This window comes from Oncorhynchus kisutch, linkage group LG30 (assembly GCF_002021735.2).
Source record: "Oncorhynchus kisutch isolate 150728-3 linkage group LG30, Okis_V2, whole genome shotgun sequence".
NCBI lineage: Eukaryota > Metazoa > Chordata > Actinopteri > Salmoniformes > Salmonidae > Oncorhynchus > Oncorhynchus kisutch.
This window is the reverse complement of record NC_034203.2, coordinates 19,939,133-19,960,352: the sequence shown is the minus strand read 5'-3', so window position 1 is coordinate 19,960,352 and position 21,220 is coordinate 19,939,133. Positions and strand designations below refer to the sequence as shown.

At 40.3% G+C, this 21,220-nt stretch overlaps 2 protein-coding genes across 8 annotated transcripts in view; one reads left to right on the top strand and one right to left on the bottom strand.

The window, feature by feature from the left end:
* Positions 1 to 13,987, top strand: part of LOC109875453 (pappalysin-2) — an 85,996-nt gene extending 72,009 nt beyond the window's left edge. Inside the window, exons 23-24 of the mRNA XM_020467792.2 lie at positions 11,613 to 11,711; positions 13,406 to 13,987. Coding sequence (XP_020323381.1) covers positions 11,613 to 11,711; positions 13,406 to 13,513 — 207 coding nt within the window. The 3' untranslated portion in view covers positions 13,514 to 13,987. The remainder of the gene's footprint in view (positions 1 to 11,612; positions 11,712 to 13,405) is intronic.
* A 3,615-nt stretch (positions 13,988 to 17,602) lies between these two features.
* Positions 17,603 to 21,220, bottom strand: part of LOC109875211 (astrotactin-1) — a 261,237-nt gene continuing 257,619 nt past the window's right edge. For all 7 annotated transcript variants that reach the window (XM_020467457.2, XM_020467459.2, XM_020467458.2 and 4 more), the window contains one exon: positions 17,603 to 19,365. In XM_020467457.2, coding sequence (XP_020323046.1) covers positions 19,128 to 19,365 — 238 coding nt within the window. In that variant the 3' untranslated portion in view covers positions 17,603 to 19,127. The remainder of the gene's footprint in view (positions 19,366 to 21,220) is intronic.

Sequence of the window (21,220 nt, the reverse complement as noted above, 5' to 3'; positions counted from 1 at the left end):
TTATGCCAGAAAAGCACATATCAATTATTTGAAAGGATTTACAATAGTATTTTAATCCAGGTCTGGTGCCTACATTATTATACAGTACCAACATGATTAAAGATGAGACGTAAGATCTTTTGCAAATCTAGGCTGCTCTGTTCTATCCAGACAGTCGGTTTTATCTCTCTATTGTGTTAGTCTTCAAAATGAAGACCTGTGCAGTACATGCTTTGAAAAATGCATTTCTAACCTGATCATATCTATTTCTTTCTTTAAAGTAGCTTAAGCTTGATCTCAGAGAAGATTCTTTGGACAGATTTTTTTTGGGCTCCTACATGTATGCAGTTAAAAGGGATTTAATTTGACTGTGAATAGTAAATAAAACCATGGTAAGACCATTTATATTAAGTCATACACAACAGAGAATATCAAACCAAGACCCAAATTCAATCGATTGCAGATAAAGCAAACCACACTGTGTTCACTGAGAAGGTTTATGCTGTATTTTTAAGGGCAGCTGTGATTTCACATCAAAATCCATTGTCCGCGAGAGGAGTAGCTTGCGGTTTGTGTCAGTTTTAACACAATTAACTAATCTGATTTATATTTATATTTTGGTCATTTTGCGGACACTTATCGAGAGTGGCTTACAGTCAGTGTGATCAACTAAGGTAGGTAAAGACAAGTGCATATCACAGTCATTGTTAGTAAAACCTCCTTAAAGCAGCTAAGTACAAAAGTGTGAGTTCTGAAAGAACCCACAGTGCAGTTCTTTCATCTACAGTGGATTGAAATGGGGCCCAAATGTGCTCAACTATGGCAAGGTTCACTGCAAACTATAAGCCTCTTTCTCTACCTTGTTCAGGCTTTATTTGTTGAAATATTTATCACTGGCAATGATATGCTACAAACCATAATTTCTGAGACTGACAGTTCCATTTTTCTTTCATCGTTTCCTTTGATTTAGTCTATTTTTGGGGATCAAAAGGCAGGCTTTGTATTTTGATATATTTCCCCATTCATTTATTAGCTGTTATATATTACTCTATTATTACCCAGAACCTTTTTATTCAGAATTCAACTGACTTTGCTGTAACCTGGAACTATCTATGGAACACAAACTGTTGATGTCTCATGGTATTAAAATATTCCATCTACCTGCCAGCACATTTTTCCCCTCCACCTTCCCGTGCATGTTGCTAAGCAAAACAGTTGCTTATAACCAGATACTCCATGACAACATTGTAAATTATACCAGTCCACATGTGTTACAAATGCTCCCCACCAGATCTCATCCAGATGCTCCTTTACAAAATAGGATGATGATAAGTGTAGAGGTCAGCTGAGGCATTATCATAATTGGCTTTACCATAAGCCTGCTTCATTATCTAGGCCAACATTTTCCTCTTTAAAACCCAGTTAACAAAATGCATCAATCTCAACAGCAAAAAAATAGATTGGAATAATACTCAAATTGTTTTCATCAAGAATCTCTCTGTACTTTGCTCTGTTCATCTTTCCCTCGATCCTGAATAGTCTTCCAGTCCCTGCCACTTTAAAAAATTGCCACAGTATGATGCTGCCACCACCATGCTTCACTGTAAGGATGGTGCCAGGTTACCTCCAGATGTGACGCTTGGCATTCAGGCCAAAGAGTTCAATCTTATTTCTCATGGTCTGAGAGTCCGTTAGGTGCCTTTAGCCAAACTCCAAGCGGGCTGTCATGTGCCTTTTACTGAGGAGTGGCTTCTGTCTGGCCGCAATACCATAAGGGTCTGATTGGTGGTCTCTCGGGGCGGCAGGGTAGCCTAGTGGTTAGAGCATTGGACTAGTAACCGAAAGGTTGCAAGTTCAAATCCCCGAGCTGACAAGGTACAAAATCTGTCGTTCTGCCCCTGAACAGGAAGTTAACCCACTGTTCCTAGGCCGTCAATGAAAATAAGAGAATACGAATTTGTTCTTAACTGACTTACCTAGTAAAATAAAGGTACAATTAAAATAAATAAATAAATAAATTGGTGCTGCAGAAATGGTTGTCCTTCTGGAAGGTTCTCCCATCTCCACAGAGGAACTCTGGAGCTCTGTCAGAGTGACCGTCGGGTTCTCGGTCACCTCCCTGACCAAGGCCCTTTTCCCCCGATTGCTCAGTTTGACAAGGCGGCCCGCTCTAGGAAGAGTCTTGGTGGTTCCAAGCTTCTTCCATTTAAGAATGATGGAGGCCTCTATGTTCTTGGGGAATTCCTGTCGCAGAGCTCTACAGACAATTCATTTGACCTCACGGCTTGGTTTTTGCTCTGACATGCATCTTCCACTGTGGGACCTTATATAGACAGGTGTGTGCTTTTTCAAAATTATATCCAATCAATTGAATGTACCACAAGCGGACTCCAATCAAGTTGTAGAAACATCTCAAGGATGATCATTTCGAGTCTCATAGAAAAGGGTCTGAATATTTTATTTATTTATAAATTTGCAAACATTTCTAAAAACCTGTTTTTGCTTTGTCATTATGGAGTAATGTATGTCAAATGATAAGGAAAATGTATTTAAGCAACAAAAAAAATTAAGTCTGTAATGCAGTGCTTCTCAATTATTTTCTGTTACGCCCCCCTAGGAAGAAGTAAACATTTTGCTCCCCCCAACTCTCCGCCGTGACTGTAAATAGTATAATTTGTCTATAAAATTGTTATAAGTACACCTCTGCATAACATTGTATCCTTATTGACATAAAAAAAGAAGGAAAGAAAGAAAGAAATATAGATCAACTTACAACAAAGAATAACTTTATTAACATTGTTTTTTAGTCTGTAACAGAAAAGACTTAAAGTGCATCAATTTGCCTGAAATTTAAAAAATAAATAAATCCTTATTTAAACTGTAATTTTTTTTTGACCATTTGATACTGAAAAATAAAATATAATCTAAAAATAAATTCAAATTGATCAGCAACATTAACTCAGGAGCACAATATATGAAACACTTTGACCTATAAAACAAAAATGAATAAAACAATTTGTGCTGATTTTTTAAAATCAAAATGAGGAAATCAGGATTAATGGCTGCAATGAGCATGTTTTGCAAAGCACAGCTTTTCAAAGCGGGGTTTGAAGCATGACACTGCAACTCTCAGCTCCTGCTCAATGTTTAGCTGGGACCTGTACTTGGTCTTCAGTGCAGCAACAGCAGAGAAGCCAGTCTCACAAAGAAAAGATGTTGCAAAAGGAAGAAGAATGCCCATGGCCCTCTGCCCTAAGAGTGGATACTGCCTCTCTACACTCAGCCATAATTCACTCAGTGTCTGTGATGTGAACCTCAGTCTCAATGTGGAGTCAGACGTCATATCAATGAACTGGTCCTCCTCTGCAGAGCTGAAACCAGTTGGAGCTGGTGCACCCAGTCATATTGGGAACTGTTTTCAGGGAAGTGCTTTTTAAAGAATCCCATCAGTGATGAAATATGCTCCTTAATATATGGAATCACTAAGGTGTCATCATAGTCAGTAGTGTCAACAAATTCATGCAGGTTCTCGAATTAATCAGTATTTCCTTCATCAAGTCGCCTGCCCCACATTGCAAGCTTTTGAGTGAAAAAGCTGATCTTGTCTGTGACCTGAGGGAGGTGTTTATCTTTCCTTTGAAACTGTAGTTCATTTAGTTCATTTAGCTTTCCAAATATGTCACTCAGGTAGGCCAGTTTTGCAAGGAAGTTCTCATCACAACATTTTTCTGCGAGGTCATACTTGTGCTCCTGCTCCGAAAACATTCTTATCTGCTCTCTGAGCTCAACAACTCTGGACAAGACTTTTCCTTGTGACGGCCACCTTGCTTCACTGTGGCACAGCTTGATGTTCAGCTACCATCTCCTCACAGATAGCAGAGAAGACTCTTGTTTTTAGTGGTCTGGTCTTTATAAAATTGACTACACCTACAATGTCAGTCATAACCTCACTTAATTCAGAGGAAAGGTGCCTTGATGCCAATGCTTCTCTGTGTATAACACAGTGTGTCCACTCAGCATTAGGTGAGGCCTTCTTGATGAGTGCTCTAAGTCCTTTTCTCATCCCTGCCATGGTCTGTGCACCATCACTGCAAACACCAATGCAGTTCTCCCACTTTAGCCCATTCTCAGTCAGGAAGCAGTCCAGCATTTTGAATAGCTCTTCAGCTGTGGCTCTGTCTCTGACATATTTACAAAAAAGTAGATCCTCACACAGGGAGTTTGTCATGTCAAAACGTACATAAGCGAAACAAACAGTCTTTGTTGCTGTCAGTTGCTTCATCGAACTGTAAGGCAAAAACGTTGGTCTTTGAATTTATCTACCAGCTGTTCTTTAAGATCGTTAGCAATGTCATTTATACGTCTGGCGACAGTGTCATTGGACAGAGGGATAGTTTTTATTTTTGCAGCACTTGCGTCATCCAGCATGACAGAGACCATGTCTAATGCTGCAGGCAGTATCAGCTCCTCTGCTATGGAGTGTTTTGTTTTGCACTGAGCAATTTGGTACGCCACCTTATATGATGCTAACAGTGCTCGTTGGTTTACTGAAAAGCATTCACAAAGCGGGATGATTGTTGGCAATATTCGGCATGTTTTCACTGAAAAGACTCAAGTGGCTTATCAGCGTGATTGGGGTGTAATGTCTTTAAGTGACGCCTTAATTTATTTGGCTTCATGCTGTCCGCTGCCAACATTTTTAGACACAGTAAACATACCGGTCTTTCCTCATCCCCCACCGTAGTCACAGTGAAGCCAAGCGCTACATACGCTTCATCATATGTCCTCGTCTTAGCTTTCGGGAGACTTACGTTTGTCTCATTATCTCAGTCTCTCTCCGCCTTTCTTTTCATCGCTGTTAAATATTCTTCCATGGTGTCTCTTAAGGGTTTGTTATCTGCACTTCATATCTCCTGCTCTGTGCTGTGTGCTCTTGTTCGGTGCAAAAAAAACCTACTCCCTGTGGCAAAAAAAAAGCATGTTCCCCGGGGTCAATCGTGCCCACCCCCCCGGCAACCCCCCGAGCCCCCCACTATTTGAGAAGGACTGCTGTAATGTAACAAAATGTGTAAAAAGTCTGGGGGTCTGAATACTTTCCAAATGCACTGTATTTATTCTAGATTTGTATTAGTATCAAAATATTGTCCTTTTAATAGTCTACTCTAGAGGTTGTTACTGTAACTTAATGTTTCACTTTTGCCAGACCCACATTCGAGGATTTGTTTTGAACCGCTAAACATGACCTTTCATTTGAGAATGACTTGAACATAATTAGTGAGCGAGCTCTGAGGGACTCTGGGGAGTCCCAATCAGGAAGAGGTTATGTGGAGCCTCCAAAACATTAACAGTTGTTGCTATGGAGTTTACCTTGTTTATTGTATCTTTCACTTAGCATTAAACTTGGCCAGTCGGCATGCTCTTCGAGCGTAACTCCTTCCTTCACTCTAGTAGGATTTTTAGGTTTAATATATAACCATGTTTGGCTCTTAAATTTGAAAGATAGATGTTTTTGGTGGCATGAAGAGATACTGTTTGTGGGGAATCCCCAACCTTGGTGTCGGTAATGATGAACTTAGGCAACATTTATTCTGGTATTGTCAAACTTACTGAGTCATCCTGGATATATTTGCGTTGTGATAATTTATGTTTCTTGAGAAATATAGTACCCGTCAATAGACACATCTACTCATTCCAGGGTTTTTCTTTATTACAAAAATGTTCTACATTGTAGAATAATAGTGAAGACATCAAAAATATGAAATAACACATATGGATTCATGTAGTAACCAAAAAAGTGTTTAACAAATTCTTCAAAGTATCCACCCTTTGCCATGATGACAGCTTTGCACACTCATGGCATTCTCTCAACCAGATTCATGAGGTAGTCACCTGGAATGCATTTCAATTAACAGGTGTGCCTTGTTTATTTGTGGAATGTATTTCCTTCTTAATGCATTTGAGCTAATCAGTTGTGTTGTGACAAGGTAGGGGTGGTCGATTCCATATTATGGCAATGCGGAACATTTCAAGAACTTTGAAAGTTTCTTCAAGTGCTGTCGCAAAAACCATCAAGCGCTATGATGAAACATTGTTCTCCTGAGGACAGCCACAGGAAAGGAAGACCCACGGTTACCTCTGCTGCAGAGGATAAGTTCATTAGAGTTAACTGCACCTCAGATTGTAGCTCAAATCAATTCTTCACAGTATTCAAGTAATAGACACATCTCAACATCAACTGTTCATAGGAAACTGCGTGAATCAGGCCTTTCATGGTTGAATTGCTGCAAAGAAACCACTACTAAAGGGCACCAGTAAGAAGAAGACACTTGCTTGGGCCAAGAAACACAAACAATGGACATTAGACTGGTGGAAATCTGTCCTTTGGTGTGATGAGTCCAAATGTGCGATTTTTGGTTCCGACCGCCGTGTCTTTGTGAGACACAGAGTAGGTGAACGGATGATCTCCGTATGTGTTGTTCCCACCATGAAGCATGGAGTAGGAGGTGTGGGGTTGCTTTGCTGGTGCCACTGTTGGTGATTTAATTAGGATTCAAGACACACTTAACCAGCATGGCTACTACAGCATTCTGCAGCAATACGCCATCCCATCTAGTTTGCGCTTTAGTGGGACTATCATTCGTTTTTCAACAGGACGATGACCCAACACACCTCCTGGCTGTGTAAGGGCTATTTGACCAAGAAGGAGTGATGGAGTGCTGCATCAGATGACCTGGTCTCTGCATTCACCTGACCTCAACCCAATTGAGATGGTTTGGGATGAGTTGGACCGCAGAGTGAAGGAAAAGCAGCCATCAAATGCTCAGCATATGTGGGAACTCCTTCAAGACTTTTGGAAAAGCATTCCTCATGAAGTTGATTGAGAGAATGCCAAGAGTGTGCAAAGCTGTAATCAAGGCAAAGGGTGGCTACTTTGAAGAATCTAAAATATATTTTGATTTGTTTAACACTTTTTTTGTTACTACATGATTCCATGTGTTATTTCATAGTTTTGATGTCTTCACTATTATTCTACCATGTAGAAAATAGTAAAAATAAATTAAAACCCTTGAATGAGTGTGTCCAAACCTTTGACTGGTACTGTATGTTTGTGTGAATATCATTAACAAAAGGGTTTGTTTATAGTAAATTCTGGATACTTTAAATAACAACTTGGATGACACAAGTAGAATTACTCAATAAAATCGAAACTAAGAGCCCTCCTTTGGACAGAAGCCAGGAAAATGAGTAAATAGCCAGGTTGTCTATCTGACAGTGGATATCTTTATTCGCTTCTGTAACTCAAACAGCTCAGCAGGCTATCAAATGGATGAGTTGTGACCCTCAGATAGCACACTGTGTGGCGTCTAGTTTACAGCGTACTAGAACAATGGATTTTTTAAAAGAGAAAACACAAGGTTCTGAGGAAAAGTCGGCCGTTCTTCCAAAGTCTGCATGTGGAGACATGGTACCATAAACACCTTCAAACTTGGTACATTACACTGACACTGTAATCCAGCAGACCCTAGAGTTCCAAGTATGTTTTAAGAGGGGGTACTGTTAAATTTACTGACAGTTTACACAGGGCCCTGTGCCTTGTTATGAAGTGGGGAGCAATCCCTCTGCCTTATTTCCCAGATTCCTGGAGCAGTCCGTGGAAGTTCAATCCATCAGTGTGTTCTACGACCCCTTATCACCTTTTACATTCCATTAATGGCAGCTTTATCAAATGAAAAACAGAATGACTCACAAGTGGAAAAGTTATGCCTCTCACTCACATTATTATTGAGAACATTTGGGTGAGAAGAAACGTGGGTGAAATTGTTGATAAAAATTGGCATTTGGACGAGTAAAATCTGTTAAAAATATTTTGGCAGGGGATATTTACAAGCATGCATGTCTGCTTTGAAAATATTTTTTGTGGAAAGCATGGGTGTTCATACTGTTGATGTTACAGTATATTTTATTGTCTTGCTTTACACCAAAGGAGGTCAAGTAATGATTTTAGATAATTTTAGGCCAAGGTCTCTTATGATTTAAATAGTCTAACTTTTGATTGTACTTATTTAACCAATGTAAGGGTCATGTTAAATATACATTACAAATAGCCCAATAGCAAGCCAAAACATATAGTACTTTCTCATGTTTAGCAGTTGTGCTACATTATGTAACTTGCACTGCATGACCAAAAGTATGTTGACACCGGCTCGTCGAACATCTCATTACAAAATCATGGGCATTAATATTGAGTTGGACCCCCTTTGCTGCTACAACAGCATCCACTGTTCTGGGAAGGCTTTCCACTGGATGTTGGAACATTGCTGCTGGGACTTGCTTCCATTCAGCCACAAGAGCATTAGTGAGGTCGGGCACTGATATTGGGGGATTAGGACTGGCTCACAGTTGGCATTCCAATTCATCCGAAAGGTGTTCGATGGTTAAGGCCAGGGCTTTGTGCGGGCCAGTCAAGTTCTTCCACACTGATCTCGACAAACCATTTCTGTATAAACCTTGCTTTGTGCACGGGGGCATTGTCATGCTGAAACAGGAAAGGGCCTTGTATGTATGCTATCATGTTAAGATTCCCTTCACTGGAATTAAGGCGCATGGCCTGAACAATGAGAAATGGCCCCAGACCCTTATTTCTCCTCCACCAATCCTTACAGTTGGCACTATGCATTAGGGCAGGTAGCGTTCTCCTGGTATCCGCCAAACCCAGATTTGTCCGTCAGACTGCCAGATAGTGAAGCTCCCGACTAACAGTTATTGTGCTGATGTTGCTTTCAGAGGCAATTTGGAACTCGGTAGTGAGTGTTGCTACCAAGGACGTTGTTTCTCCTAGACGTATCCACTTTACAATAAGAGAACTTACAGTCTACTGAGGGCAGCTCTAGCAGGGCAGAAATGTGACTAACTGTATTACGTTTCAGGGAAGACCCAGATGCAGACAGTGTCGAAGTATCAAAAGTTTATTACTAGAACAGTGGGCAGGCAAAACGACAGGTCAAGGGCAGGCAGAGGTCAGTATTCCAGATCAGAGTCCAAAAGGTACAAAACGGCAGGCAGTCTTGGGGTCAGGGCAGGCTGAGGTCAATAATCCAGGGTGGTGTGACAAGGTACAAAAGGTGCAGGCAGGCTCAGGGTCAGGGCAGGTAGAAAGGTCAAAACCGGGAAAACTAGAAATCAGGAACTAGAAACAGAGAGGAGCAAGGGGAAAACGCTGGTAGGCTTGACGAACAAAACGGACTGGCAACAGACAAACAGAGAACACAGGTATAAATACACTGGGGATACTGGGGAAGATGGGCAAAACCTGGAGGGGGGTGGAGACAAGCAAAAAGACTGGTGAAACAGATCAAGGTGTGACAAACTGACTTGTTGGAAAGGTGACATTGTCACACCCTGACCATAGTTTGCTTTGTATGTTTGTATGTTTTGTTTGGTCAGGGTGTGATCTGAGTGGGCATTCTATGTTGTGTGTCTAGTTTGTCTGTTTCTGTGTTTGGCCTGATATGGTTCTCAATCAGAGGCAGGTGTTAGTCATTGTCTCTGATTGGGAACCATATTTAGGTAGCCTGTTTGGTGTTGGGTTTTGTGGGTAATTGTTCCTGTCTCTGTGTTTGTTTGCACCAGATAGGCTGTTTAGGTTTTTTCACGTTTATTGTTTTTGTATACTGTTCGTGTTTTTCATCTTTATTAAAGATGTATACAAATAACGACGCTGCATTTTGGTCCGATCCCTACTACACCTCCTCTTCAGAGGAAGAGGAGAAAGAAAACCGTTACAGGCATCTTATGATGGTGCCACGTTGAAATCCACTGAGCTCTTCAGTAAGGCCATGCTACTGCCAATGTTTGTCTATGGAGATTGCATGGCTGTGTGCTAGATTTTATACACCTGTCAGCAATGGGTAGAATAATAGTGAAGACATAAAAACTCTGAAATAACACATGGAATCATGTAGTATCCAAAAAAGTGTTAAACAAATACATTTTATATTTGAGTTTCTTCAAAGCAGCCACCCTTTGCCTTGATGACAGCTTAGCACACTCTTGGCATTCTCCCAACCAGCTTTATGAGGTAGTCACCTGGAATGCATTTCAAATAACAGGTGTGCCTTGTTAAACGTTTGAGCCAAACAGTTGTGTTGTGACGAGGTAGGGGTGGTATACAGAAGATAGCCCTATTATGGCAAGAGCAGCTCAAATAAGTAAAGAGAAACGACAGTCCATCATTACATGAAGGTCAGTCGATCCGGAAAATGTCAAGAACTTTGAAAGTTTCTTCAAGTGCAGTTACAAAAACCATAAAGGTTTACTACATGATTCCATATGTTGTTTCATAGTTATGTCTTCACTATTATTCTACAATGAAGAAATGGTAAAAATAAAGAAAAACCCTTGAATGAGTAGGTGTGCCTGTATTTTATATATATATATATATCTTTTTTTTTCCTCTTTTTCCTCTTTTTTTATATCTTTGCTTTCAGGCCCATGGGTAAAGGATGGTTTGGGGAGGATTTTCTCTGGTCGCTGGAAGGAGTGGGTGTTGGAGGGTGACTGATGAGCAACCCTAGTTGCTAGCGGGAGTGGAAAGGGGTGGGAAACAGGGTTTCCTGGGTGGGGGGTTGGATGGAGACATGTTGGCTGGGTGGGGTTGGGGGAATGAGCTGAGAGGTGGAGGCCCACCTCTTTTTTGTTTTGTTTTCCTGTTTACACTGAATTTATTTATCATGTATAATGAAACTCTGTATGTATTTCTTTCTGTTTCTTTTCTTCTTTTGAGGGGCAGCCTACAGGTACAGGTTTTATAAACTTATCATTTGAAATGGATAATGTACCTGTAACTTTCCCAACAAAAATGTAGCCACAAAAAAAAAGGAATTACATTTACTGTAACGGGTGGACAAAAATGCCTACCTAAAAGCCACACCTCCAATCTTCTGATAGGCTGCCACCTTTACAATATATTATTAAAAAGGTTCAAAATGTAACCCCTCCCATCACATAAAGGTTATGTTTTGAATCTTTACTCATGGGTTCCTCAGATACCATTCAACAGAGGGGTTCCTCTGGAAACAGTTTGGAACTGGAAAGGTTCCCCATGTGATACTTTTTAGAACCCCAAAAGGTTCTTCTTTAGTCTTTTACTACTTAGAGTAGGCCTATACTGTGAGATATGGATTCAGGTACAACCTGGAGCCTTTGAAAGGGCTCCATCAGCCCAGGGAAAATCAAAAGTATCTTTGGCAGTCACCTCTTATTTTCTCACTTTTGGCACAATAACTTCAAGTTTAAGTTGAAGACTTTCATTATGACGCCTAACTTTTTTTTATGTAGCATAAATTTGACAATTTTATGCCGTTGCCGAGTTTAACAGAACTCACCAAAATCCTGCAAAAAATGGTTAAAAGCCCTGCTCCTGTCTCATATGCAAAATATTTAGTTCCAGCTCTAAGAGGTCAGGTATCAGCTCTTTACTAGTTGTTAATTAATTAAAGGAAAAGTCAATGGTATCCACTCTTGGTGCTTTTGTATTTGGGTGTTGACGTCTGCAAATAGGAAGTTGCACCGTTGTTTATGATGATCTCATCTTGCGGATGCTACCTTTTAATAAGTGTTTCCTTTTTTTCCAGCCCTTTGGGGGAGATGGTTGGTGTGACACCATCAACAACAGGGCCTACTGCGAGTATGATGGAGGGGACTGCTGTCCATCCACCCTCTCAACCAGAAAGGTACATTTACCTGTTTTCATCGTCACCCCCATACACCTCCTTAAATTGCCTGCTTTTTTCTATGCTTCCATATGAGTCAGTCTACTGCAGTGGCGATGTTTTTCTCCCACATACCTGCTACTTTGCCTACTGTATATGCATACTGCCTATTCATTCCTGAGAGTCTGCTGCAGCCAGCTAACTGGAGGTCATTCGACTCTCTCATGTCCGTACCTATGACTCATGGTGGTAGCGCGGCCACTGCCGGTTCCCCCTTGAATGAGTAAGCTAAGCAACGGAGTGCCTGTCATAAATAAATCGCCTGCTAAATAGTATTTTATGAGGGGAAGGCCAGGTGTCTGTGGTCTTCTGTAACTGTAAAACACCAGTTAAACTATCAAGCTCTGAGAAAGTGAAATAAACCGTGAGCGACAGCATCCTGCCACTGTGGGTCCAGTGGAACTGTGGAGCACTGGTGTTTATGCAGCCCATGGAAACTCCTCTGGTCTCCTGGGCACTTTGATTTGTAGAGTCTGGTTTTGGGTCCAAAGTCCGAGCTGGCAGCAGACTTGGACAGTAGACTAGAAGACGACTCAGTCCACTCGCTTCCAGTTTAAGCACAAACATGTCAATCTGTGTTTACAAAGGCAGCACCATTTTAATATTTGTTCCACTAATTGGTCTTTTGACCAATGAGATCAGCTCTGATAAAGATCTGATGTGATTGATCAAATGCGGCCTAATAAGTTCGATAAACCACAATGTGTTCTACATTTTTGTACAGTGCAAATCTTTCATTCAATTAATTCTTAAATAATTCTTAAATTGACACGACTTGTCTCTGAAACATATATTATTCCATTTTCAAAAGAGTTTATTGAAGTTGTGATAAACATTGGTTAGCAACTACTCAAAACTGCATACAAAACAGTCAAATTATTGGCTTTTGTTTGACGCAAGCAGGAAAAACATCCAGTCTCTGTTGTTCAGAAGTCATTAGAACAAAGCAAAGGCAGCAGGGTATGGCTTTGTCCCAAATTACACCCTATTCCCTACATATTGCAATATATCATTTGGCTCACCACAGCCTCCATCAATGAACCAACATTAGGCTTAGGAGACACTTTGTTGCCAAACAAACATACTTTTAATGGGATCTGATTTTCTCTTCTTGACCTTCTGGAACAGTTGCTAAGTCTTCAATAAAACTATTACCTCCATTAATCATCAATGAAATAAAAGGTAGGCTAGCCTCTGCATTAACCTAGCTTAGTTCACATTTCTTGCAACAGAATGCTTTGCAGGGCATCTGAGTTTATTTTGCAACCTGTGGGGATGGCCTGCGTCCTAGACAAGACTTGGCAACCTATTGTTGATTCTTAACATGTGTTCATCCGTTCACCACTGTGGTGTATTCCCTCCCCCACTCAAGGTTTCTCACTGTTAAATCCATGGTGAACTATTTGACATCACTCCCTTTATTAATCTCTTGGGAGACATTTGTTTGTCTTTGAAATTGTGAAGAAATAAAAAGTGTGTAGAGCTCAAATATATAATACCATGCAATACTATTAATGGCATAGATTATTGCATTGTTAAACGTCTGCTATTACCTTGTAGATGTGTTGGTTCAATTGGAGAATTGACCCCTGGTTGTGATTTTATTGTCACTTGAGATTTGTTTCTAATCTCCTGGTTACTTGACTGATTGACAGGTCATTCAGTTTGGGGCCGACTGTGATCAGGATGAATGCACTTGCCGTGATCCAAATGCAGAGGAGAACAAGAGCAAAGCCAAATACTTGGAAGCAGGACTGCTATGAACGATGGAACGGGATAGGCCAAGGCTGGCTCACAATGAAACAACAAGATGAACTTCACCCCTGGTCATTATGTATTTCCAGTTTGTTTTCCTATTAGAGAGCAATGAAGGCTATCTCTTTTAACCAAAAATAAAAACAGTCTTTCAAGATTTTAGGATTTCAACACTATAAATAATCTGTAAAGACGACTAACTTGTATAGAATAATATATTTGGGAAATGTCTAATGTCCCATGTAGATGTAGTTACGGAAGTCTACAGTATTTCAACATCATATCACATAATACACATGTAAGCATATCATAGGTACCTAACTTAACACTTTATGCTTAGAGAGTTGTAAGATGTAGCAGTTTTCTCAAGAAATATTCTAAACAAATATTATACCTAAGTGTCGTCTTGTTCTGTGTGATACTATACTGTATTTTACTCTTGATAATTGAATAAACTGTAACTTTGTCAGATGCTGATTTGATCTAACTTGTTTGTTTTTGAGTCTCCACACTCCTCTGAACATAAGGGAAACACATACAGTACTATCTGTATCTCTTGCCCGTAAGAATATACACTGAAAAACATGCAACAATTTCAAATCAAATCAAACTTTATTTGTCACATGAGCCAAATACAGTTAGGTTTAGACCTTACCGTGAAATGCTTAGTTACAAGCCCTTAACCAACAATGTAGTTCAAGAAAGAGTTAAGAAAATATACCAAATAAACAAAGCTATAAGGAAAAAATATTGAAATATATTAATTAGGCCCTAATCTATGGATTTCACATGACTGGAAATACAGATATGCATCTGTTGGTCACATATAACTTAGTAAAAAAAAAAGTAGGGACATGGATCAGAAAACCAGTCAGTATATGGTGTGACAGCCATTTGCCTCATGCAGTGTGACACATCTCCTTTGCATAAAGTTGATCTGACTGTTGATTGAGGCCTATGGAATGTTGTCCCGAAGTTGTTGCCTATGGAATGCTGTGTGAAGTTGCTGCATATTGGCAGGAACTGGAACACGATGTCGTAAATGTCGATCCAGAGTATCCCAAACATGCTCAATGGGTGACATGTCTGGTGAGTATGCAGGCCATGGAAGAACTGGGACATTTTCAGTTTACAGGAATTGTGTACAAATCCTTGCAACAAGAGGCCATGAATTATCATGCTGAAACATGAGATGATGGTGGTGGAGGAATGGCATGACAATGGGCCTCAGGATCTCATCACTGTATCTCTAAATTCAAATTACCATGGATAAAATGCAATTGTTTTTGATATCTGTAGCTTATGCCTGCCCATACCATAACCCCACTTCCACCATGGGGCACTCGGTTTATAACATTGACATCAGCAAACCACTCGCCCACATGACGCCATACACACTGTCTGCTATCTGGGGCGGCAGGGTAAACTAGTGGTTAGAGCGTTGGACTAGTAACCGGAAGGTTGCAAGTTCAAACCCCCGAGCTGACAAGGTACAAATCTGTCGTTCTGCCCCTGAACAGGGGGCAGTTCCTAGGCCGTCATTGAAAATAAGAATTTGTTCTTAACTGACTTGCCCAGTTACAGTGCCTTGCGAAAGTATTCGGCCCCCTTGAACTTTGCGACCTTTTGCCACATTTCAGGCTTCAAACATAAAGATATAAAACTGTATTCTTTTGTGAAGAATCAACAACAAGTGGGACACAATCATGAAGTGGAACGACATTTATTGGATATTTCAAACTTTTTTAACAAATCAAAAACTGAAAAATTGGGTGTGCAAAATTATTCAGCCCCTTTACTTTCAGTGCAGCAAACTCTCTCCAGAAGTTCAGTGAGGATCTCTGAATGATCCAATGTTGACCTAAATGACTAATGATGATAAATACAATCCACCTGTGTGTAATCAAGTCTCTGTATAAATGCACCTGCACTGTGATAGTCTCAGAGGTCCGTTAAAAGCGCAGAGAGCATCATGAAGAACAAGGAACACACCAGGCAGGTCCGAGATACTGTTGTGAAGAAGTTTAAAGCCGGATTTGGATACAAAAAGATTTCCCAAGCTTTAAACATCCCAAGGAGCACGGTGCAAGCGATAATATTGAAATGAAAGGAGTATCAGACCACTGCAAATCTACCAAGACCTGGCCGTCCCTCTAAACTTTCAGCTCATACAAGGAGAAGACTGATCAGAGATGCAGCCAAGAGGCCCATGATCACTCTGGATGAACTGCAGAGATCTACAGCTGAGGTGGGAGACTCTGTCCATAGGACAACAATCAGTCGTATATTGCACAAATCTGGCCTTTATGGAAGAGTGGCAAGAAGAAAGCCATTTCTTAAAGATATCCATAAAAAGTGTCGTTTAAAGTTTGTCACAAGCCACCTGGGAGACACACCAAACATGTGGAAGAAGGTGCTCTGGTCAGATGAAACCAAAATTGAACTTTTTGGCAACAATGCAAAACGTTATGTTTGGCGTAAAAGCAACACAGCTCATCACCCTGAACACACCATCCCCACAGTCAAACATGGTGGTGGCAGCATCATGGTTTGGGCCTGCTTTTCTTCAGCAGGGACAGGGAAGATGGTTAAAATTGATGGGAAGATGGATGGAGCCAAATACAGGACCATTCTGGAAAAAACCTGATGGAGTCTGCAAAAGACCTGAGACTGGGACGGAGATTTGTCTTCCAACAAGACAATGATCCAAAACATAAAGCAAAATCTACAATGGAATGGTTCAAAAATAAACATATCCAGGTGTTAGAATGGCCAAGTCAAAGTCCAGACCTGAATCCAATCGAGAATCTGTGGAAAGAACTGAAAACTGCTGTTCACAAATGCTCTTCATCCAACCTCACTGAGCTCGAGCTGTTTTGCAAGGAGGAATGGGAAAATATTTCAGTCTCTCGATGTGCAAAACTGATAGAGACATACCCCAAGCGACTTACAGCTGTAATCGCAGCAAAAGGTGGCGCTACAAAGTATTAACTTAAGGGGGCTGAATAATTTTGCACGCCCAATTTTTCAGTTTTTAATTTGTTAAAAAAGTTTGAAATATCCAATAAATGTCGTTCCACTTCATGATTGTGTCCCACTTGTTGTTGATTCTTCACAAAAAAATACAGTTTTATATCTTTATGTTTGAAGCCTGAAATGTGGCAAAAGGTCGCAAAGTTCAAGGGGGCTGAATACTTTCGCAAGGCACTGTAACTAAAGGTAAAATAAAACATATCTGTCCTGTACAGTTGAAACTAGGATTCATCCAAAAAGAGCACACTTCTCCAGTGTGCCAATAGCCATCGAAGGTGAGCATTCGTCATGACGTCAAACTGCAGTCAGGTCAAAATCCTAGTGAGGATGACAAACCTGTAGAGACGGTTTCTGTGCAGAAATTCTTTGGTTGTGCAAACCGACAGTTTCAGCAGCTGTACGGATGGCTCGTTTCAGACCATAACGTAGGTGAAGTCAGATGTGGAGGTCCTGGGCTGCCGTGGTTACACATGGTCTGAAGTTGTGAGGTATGCTGCCAAATTCTCTAAAATGACGATGGAGGCGGCTTATGGCAGAGAAATTAACATTCAATTCTCTGGCAACAGCTCTAGTGGACGTTCCTACAGTCAGCATGCCAATTGCACTCTCCCTCAAAACTTCTGTGGTATTGTGTTGTGTGACAAAACTGCACATTTAAGAGTGGCCTTTTATTGTCCCCAGGACAATGATCATGCGGTTTAATGATCATGAAATAAGCTTCTTGATATGCCACACCTGTCAGGTGGATGGAATTATTTTGGCAAAGGAGAAATGCTTCACTAATAGGGATTAAACAAATTTGTGCACAAAATTTGAGAGAAGCTTTTTTTGCGTATGGATAATTTCTGGGATCTTTTATTTCAGCTCATGAAACATGGGACCAACACTTTACATGTTGCATTTACATGTCTTTAGGCATTGTAATTTTGTGTGAGGCTCTACAATCCATAAGAAACATTCCCATCAGTTTTACATTGACTTGAGTTAACTGAGTAAAAAGGAACAAGGCCTAGAAGTGGTGACTGATAAGGTAACTTTTTTTCCAGAATGTCCAACAATCCACATTTGATCATATATTCTTTATTATTTTTTGAAATAGCAAAGATCAAAGTGAAAAAGGGAACATTAGATTATCCACATAAACTACTATATCTAACATGCAGATTTGTGTTGTTTTCATCAGCTTATGTTGTGTATGGTAACAATTCTGAATCACTTCTGATGGATAATTAATTTTGTTAAGCATTTTAATCTGTCAATTTTTCTAATCCACTTCACTGTATTGAATAAACAAACCTCTCCAAAATGAATATACATATAACAACTATACATAATGAATGCTCACACCTCTCGTGCAAATTGCACAAAAAGAAACATACCAATGGCTTTCTCATAATGCAAGATATCCTTACAGCTGATGTCCACTGTTATCAATGTTATAATACAAATCATGTGTAATACAATATTTACAGAAGCAAACCACTGTTCTGTGCTGTTATTTAATGCATTGGTGAACCTATGAAAATATCTACAAGCATTGGTTTTCAAGTCTATGTTATGGGGACAACTACTCCATTAAGGAATGTGTTAGGAGCCCCAAAAAATGTATTCAAGAAAACAGTCAGTATTTGGTTGATATTAATTGCAAGTGTGTGCTGCTTTGAAATGCTATTGTAGTAAATGTATGAACAATTATTATAATAAAAGAAAGGTATCAAACACTGGCATGTTAGTTGAGTTTGTGTTTTTACAGTATCAACAACACCTGTTGCACATGTATATTCTTAAGACACATACAGTATGATAGGATTAGATCTATAAACATACTACAGATAAACAATATAAAACATTGATTTTCTGTTATCTTTCATTTTGTAATAGAAATACTGATTCAAAGATAGCCATTTGATTTCAGAATAATTAGGAATTTATTGATGTAGCAAATACTGTCATTTGGGTTTGGCAACTTTAAACATTTAAGGCTCTATCAGTCTGTAAAGCTGAAGCATTACGCAATAGAATGTAAAGATAATTTCCAATATGCAGCGTTTACCATGAATGCAGTCTACGCTAAAGCAGGAACAACGCCTTTAAATTACAATCACTCTGTAAAGCTGTACTTCCGCAATGCGGATTCAATAGAGCCCTTAGAGACTAAAACCATGTCAAACTGTACATGAACTCCCAAACTTCTGAAATTTACCACAAATTCATATACTGCCTATCTCCATACATGTACAACAGCTTAAATATGAATTTATACTTGAATACTACATTCAACATGTTAAATAACTGAATCTTCGCCATCATAATATATGCATTTTGGGGATGGGATTGTTGGTGCAACTTCCAAATTTCCCAAAAGTCATGAAAAGTGCTGTCTAAATGCAGTAAAGCATTACTGTTATACCTTGCTCTAGTAATTGTTGAAATAAACCCTATTTGCTTCTCAAATACACCCTACCTTGAAATCAGGTTCCTATAACTGTAAATATGGGTTAGAACATACAATATTTGAAAAGCAGACATGACGATAACCCCAAAAGCACACTTCCAACTCCTCAAGAACCATTATTTGTTGTGTGACGTTCAACGTTCTTTGGGCTCCCCATAATCATTGTACATGACTGGCAGGTTCTGTTCGTCGCAGGCCTTTCGCACATCCTGGCCCAGGTCCACCCAGTTGAGACCAAAGGCCTTGGTGTCTGTGTAGCGGCAGGACAGGTACTTGAGGGACATCCTGCGCAGGCCAATCTTGGGCTCCTGGAGAAGACCCCTGCACCAGCCACTCAGGTCATCCAGCTGGGAGAGAATCAGACCAGCTTTCCTGCAAAGGAACACAACAAGGCACTACTCAGCAAACACACACTACCTTCAAATCAGGTTCCTTTAATGGTAAATAAGGCTAAAAAAATAAATGCTTTCCTGCAAAGGAACACAGCACAACACTCCTCAGCAAACAACTTATGTAGTATTGAATGGAAGGCTATGGTCCATTGCACCTGCCACAGTGATCCACAGTATAGACATGATATGTACAGGTGTCTATAACATGGATAACTATTGGTAATCATGACATACTGATTCTTAAACTAACTGCCCAGGGTTGCCAGATTTCTATGAAATATGACCTATAATTACTTACAGTATGACATTTAAGTAAGTATTCAGACCCTTTACTGAGTACTTTGTTGAAGCACTTTTGGCAGTGATTATAGCCTCAAGCCTTCTTGGGTATGATGCTGCAAGCTTGTACACCTGTATTTGGGGAGTTTCTCTCATTCTTCTCTGCAGATCCTCTCAAGGTATGTCAGGTTGGATGTGGAGCGCTGCTGCACAGCTATTTTCAGGTCTCTCCAGAGATGTTCGATCTGGTTCAAGTCCAGGCTTTGGCTGGGCCACTCAAGAAAATTCAGAAACTTGCTCCGAAGCCACTCCTGCCTTGTCTTGACTGTGTGCTTAGGGTCGTTGTCTTGTTGGAAGGTGAACCTTCATCCCAGTCTGAGGTCCTCAGCCCTCTGGAGCAGGTTTTCATCAAGGATCTCTCTGTACTTTGCGCGGTTCATCTTTCGATCATGACTAGTCTCCCAGTCCTTGCCATTGAAAAACATCCCCACAGCATGAAGCTGTTACCACCATGCTTCACCGTAGGGATGGTGCAAGGTTTCCTCCAGACGTGACGCTTGGCATTCAGACCAAAGAGTTCAATCTTGGTTTCATCAGACCAGAGAATCTTGTTTGTCATGGTGCCTTTTGCCAAACTCCAAGCGGGCTGTCATGTGCCATTTACTGAGGAGTGGCTTCCGTCTGGCCACTCTACCATAAAGCCCTGATTGGTGGAGTGCTGCAAAGATGTTTCTCCATCTGGAAGGTTCTCCCATCACCACAGAGGAACTCTGTCAGAGTGACCATTGGGTTGTTGGTCAACGCCCTGACCAAGGTCCTTCTCCCCCGATTGCTCAGGTTGGCCAGGCGGCCAGCTCTAGGAAGAGTCTTGGTGGTTTCAAACTTCTTCCATTTAAGAATGGAGGCCACCATGTTCTTGGGGACATTCAATGCTGCAGACATTTTTTGGTACCCTTCTCCAGATCATTGCCTCGACACAATTCTGTCTCAGAGCTCTATGGACAATTTCTTCATCCTCATGGCTTGGTTTTTGTTCTGACATACACTGTCAACTGTGGGACCATATATAGACAGGTGTGTGCCTTTCTAAATCATGTCCAATCAATTGAATATACCACAGGTGGACTCCAATAAAGTTCAAATCAAATCAAATCAAATCAAATTGTATTTGTCACATACACATGGTTAGCAGATGTTAATGCGAGTGTAGCGAAATGCTTGTGCTTCTAGTTCCGACAATGCAGTAATAACGAACAAGTAATCTAACTAACAATTCCAAAAAAACTACTGTCTTATACACAGTGTAAGGGGATAAGGAATATGTACATAAGGATATATGAATGAGTGATGGTACAAAGCAGCATAGGCAAGATACAGTAGATGATATCGAGTACAGTATAACATATGAGATGAGTATGTAAACAAAGTGGCATAGTTAAAGTGGCTAGTGATACATGTATTACATAAGGATGCAGTCGATGATATAGAGTACAGTATATACATATGCATATGAGATGAATAATGTAGGGTAAGTAACATTATATAAGGTAGCATTG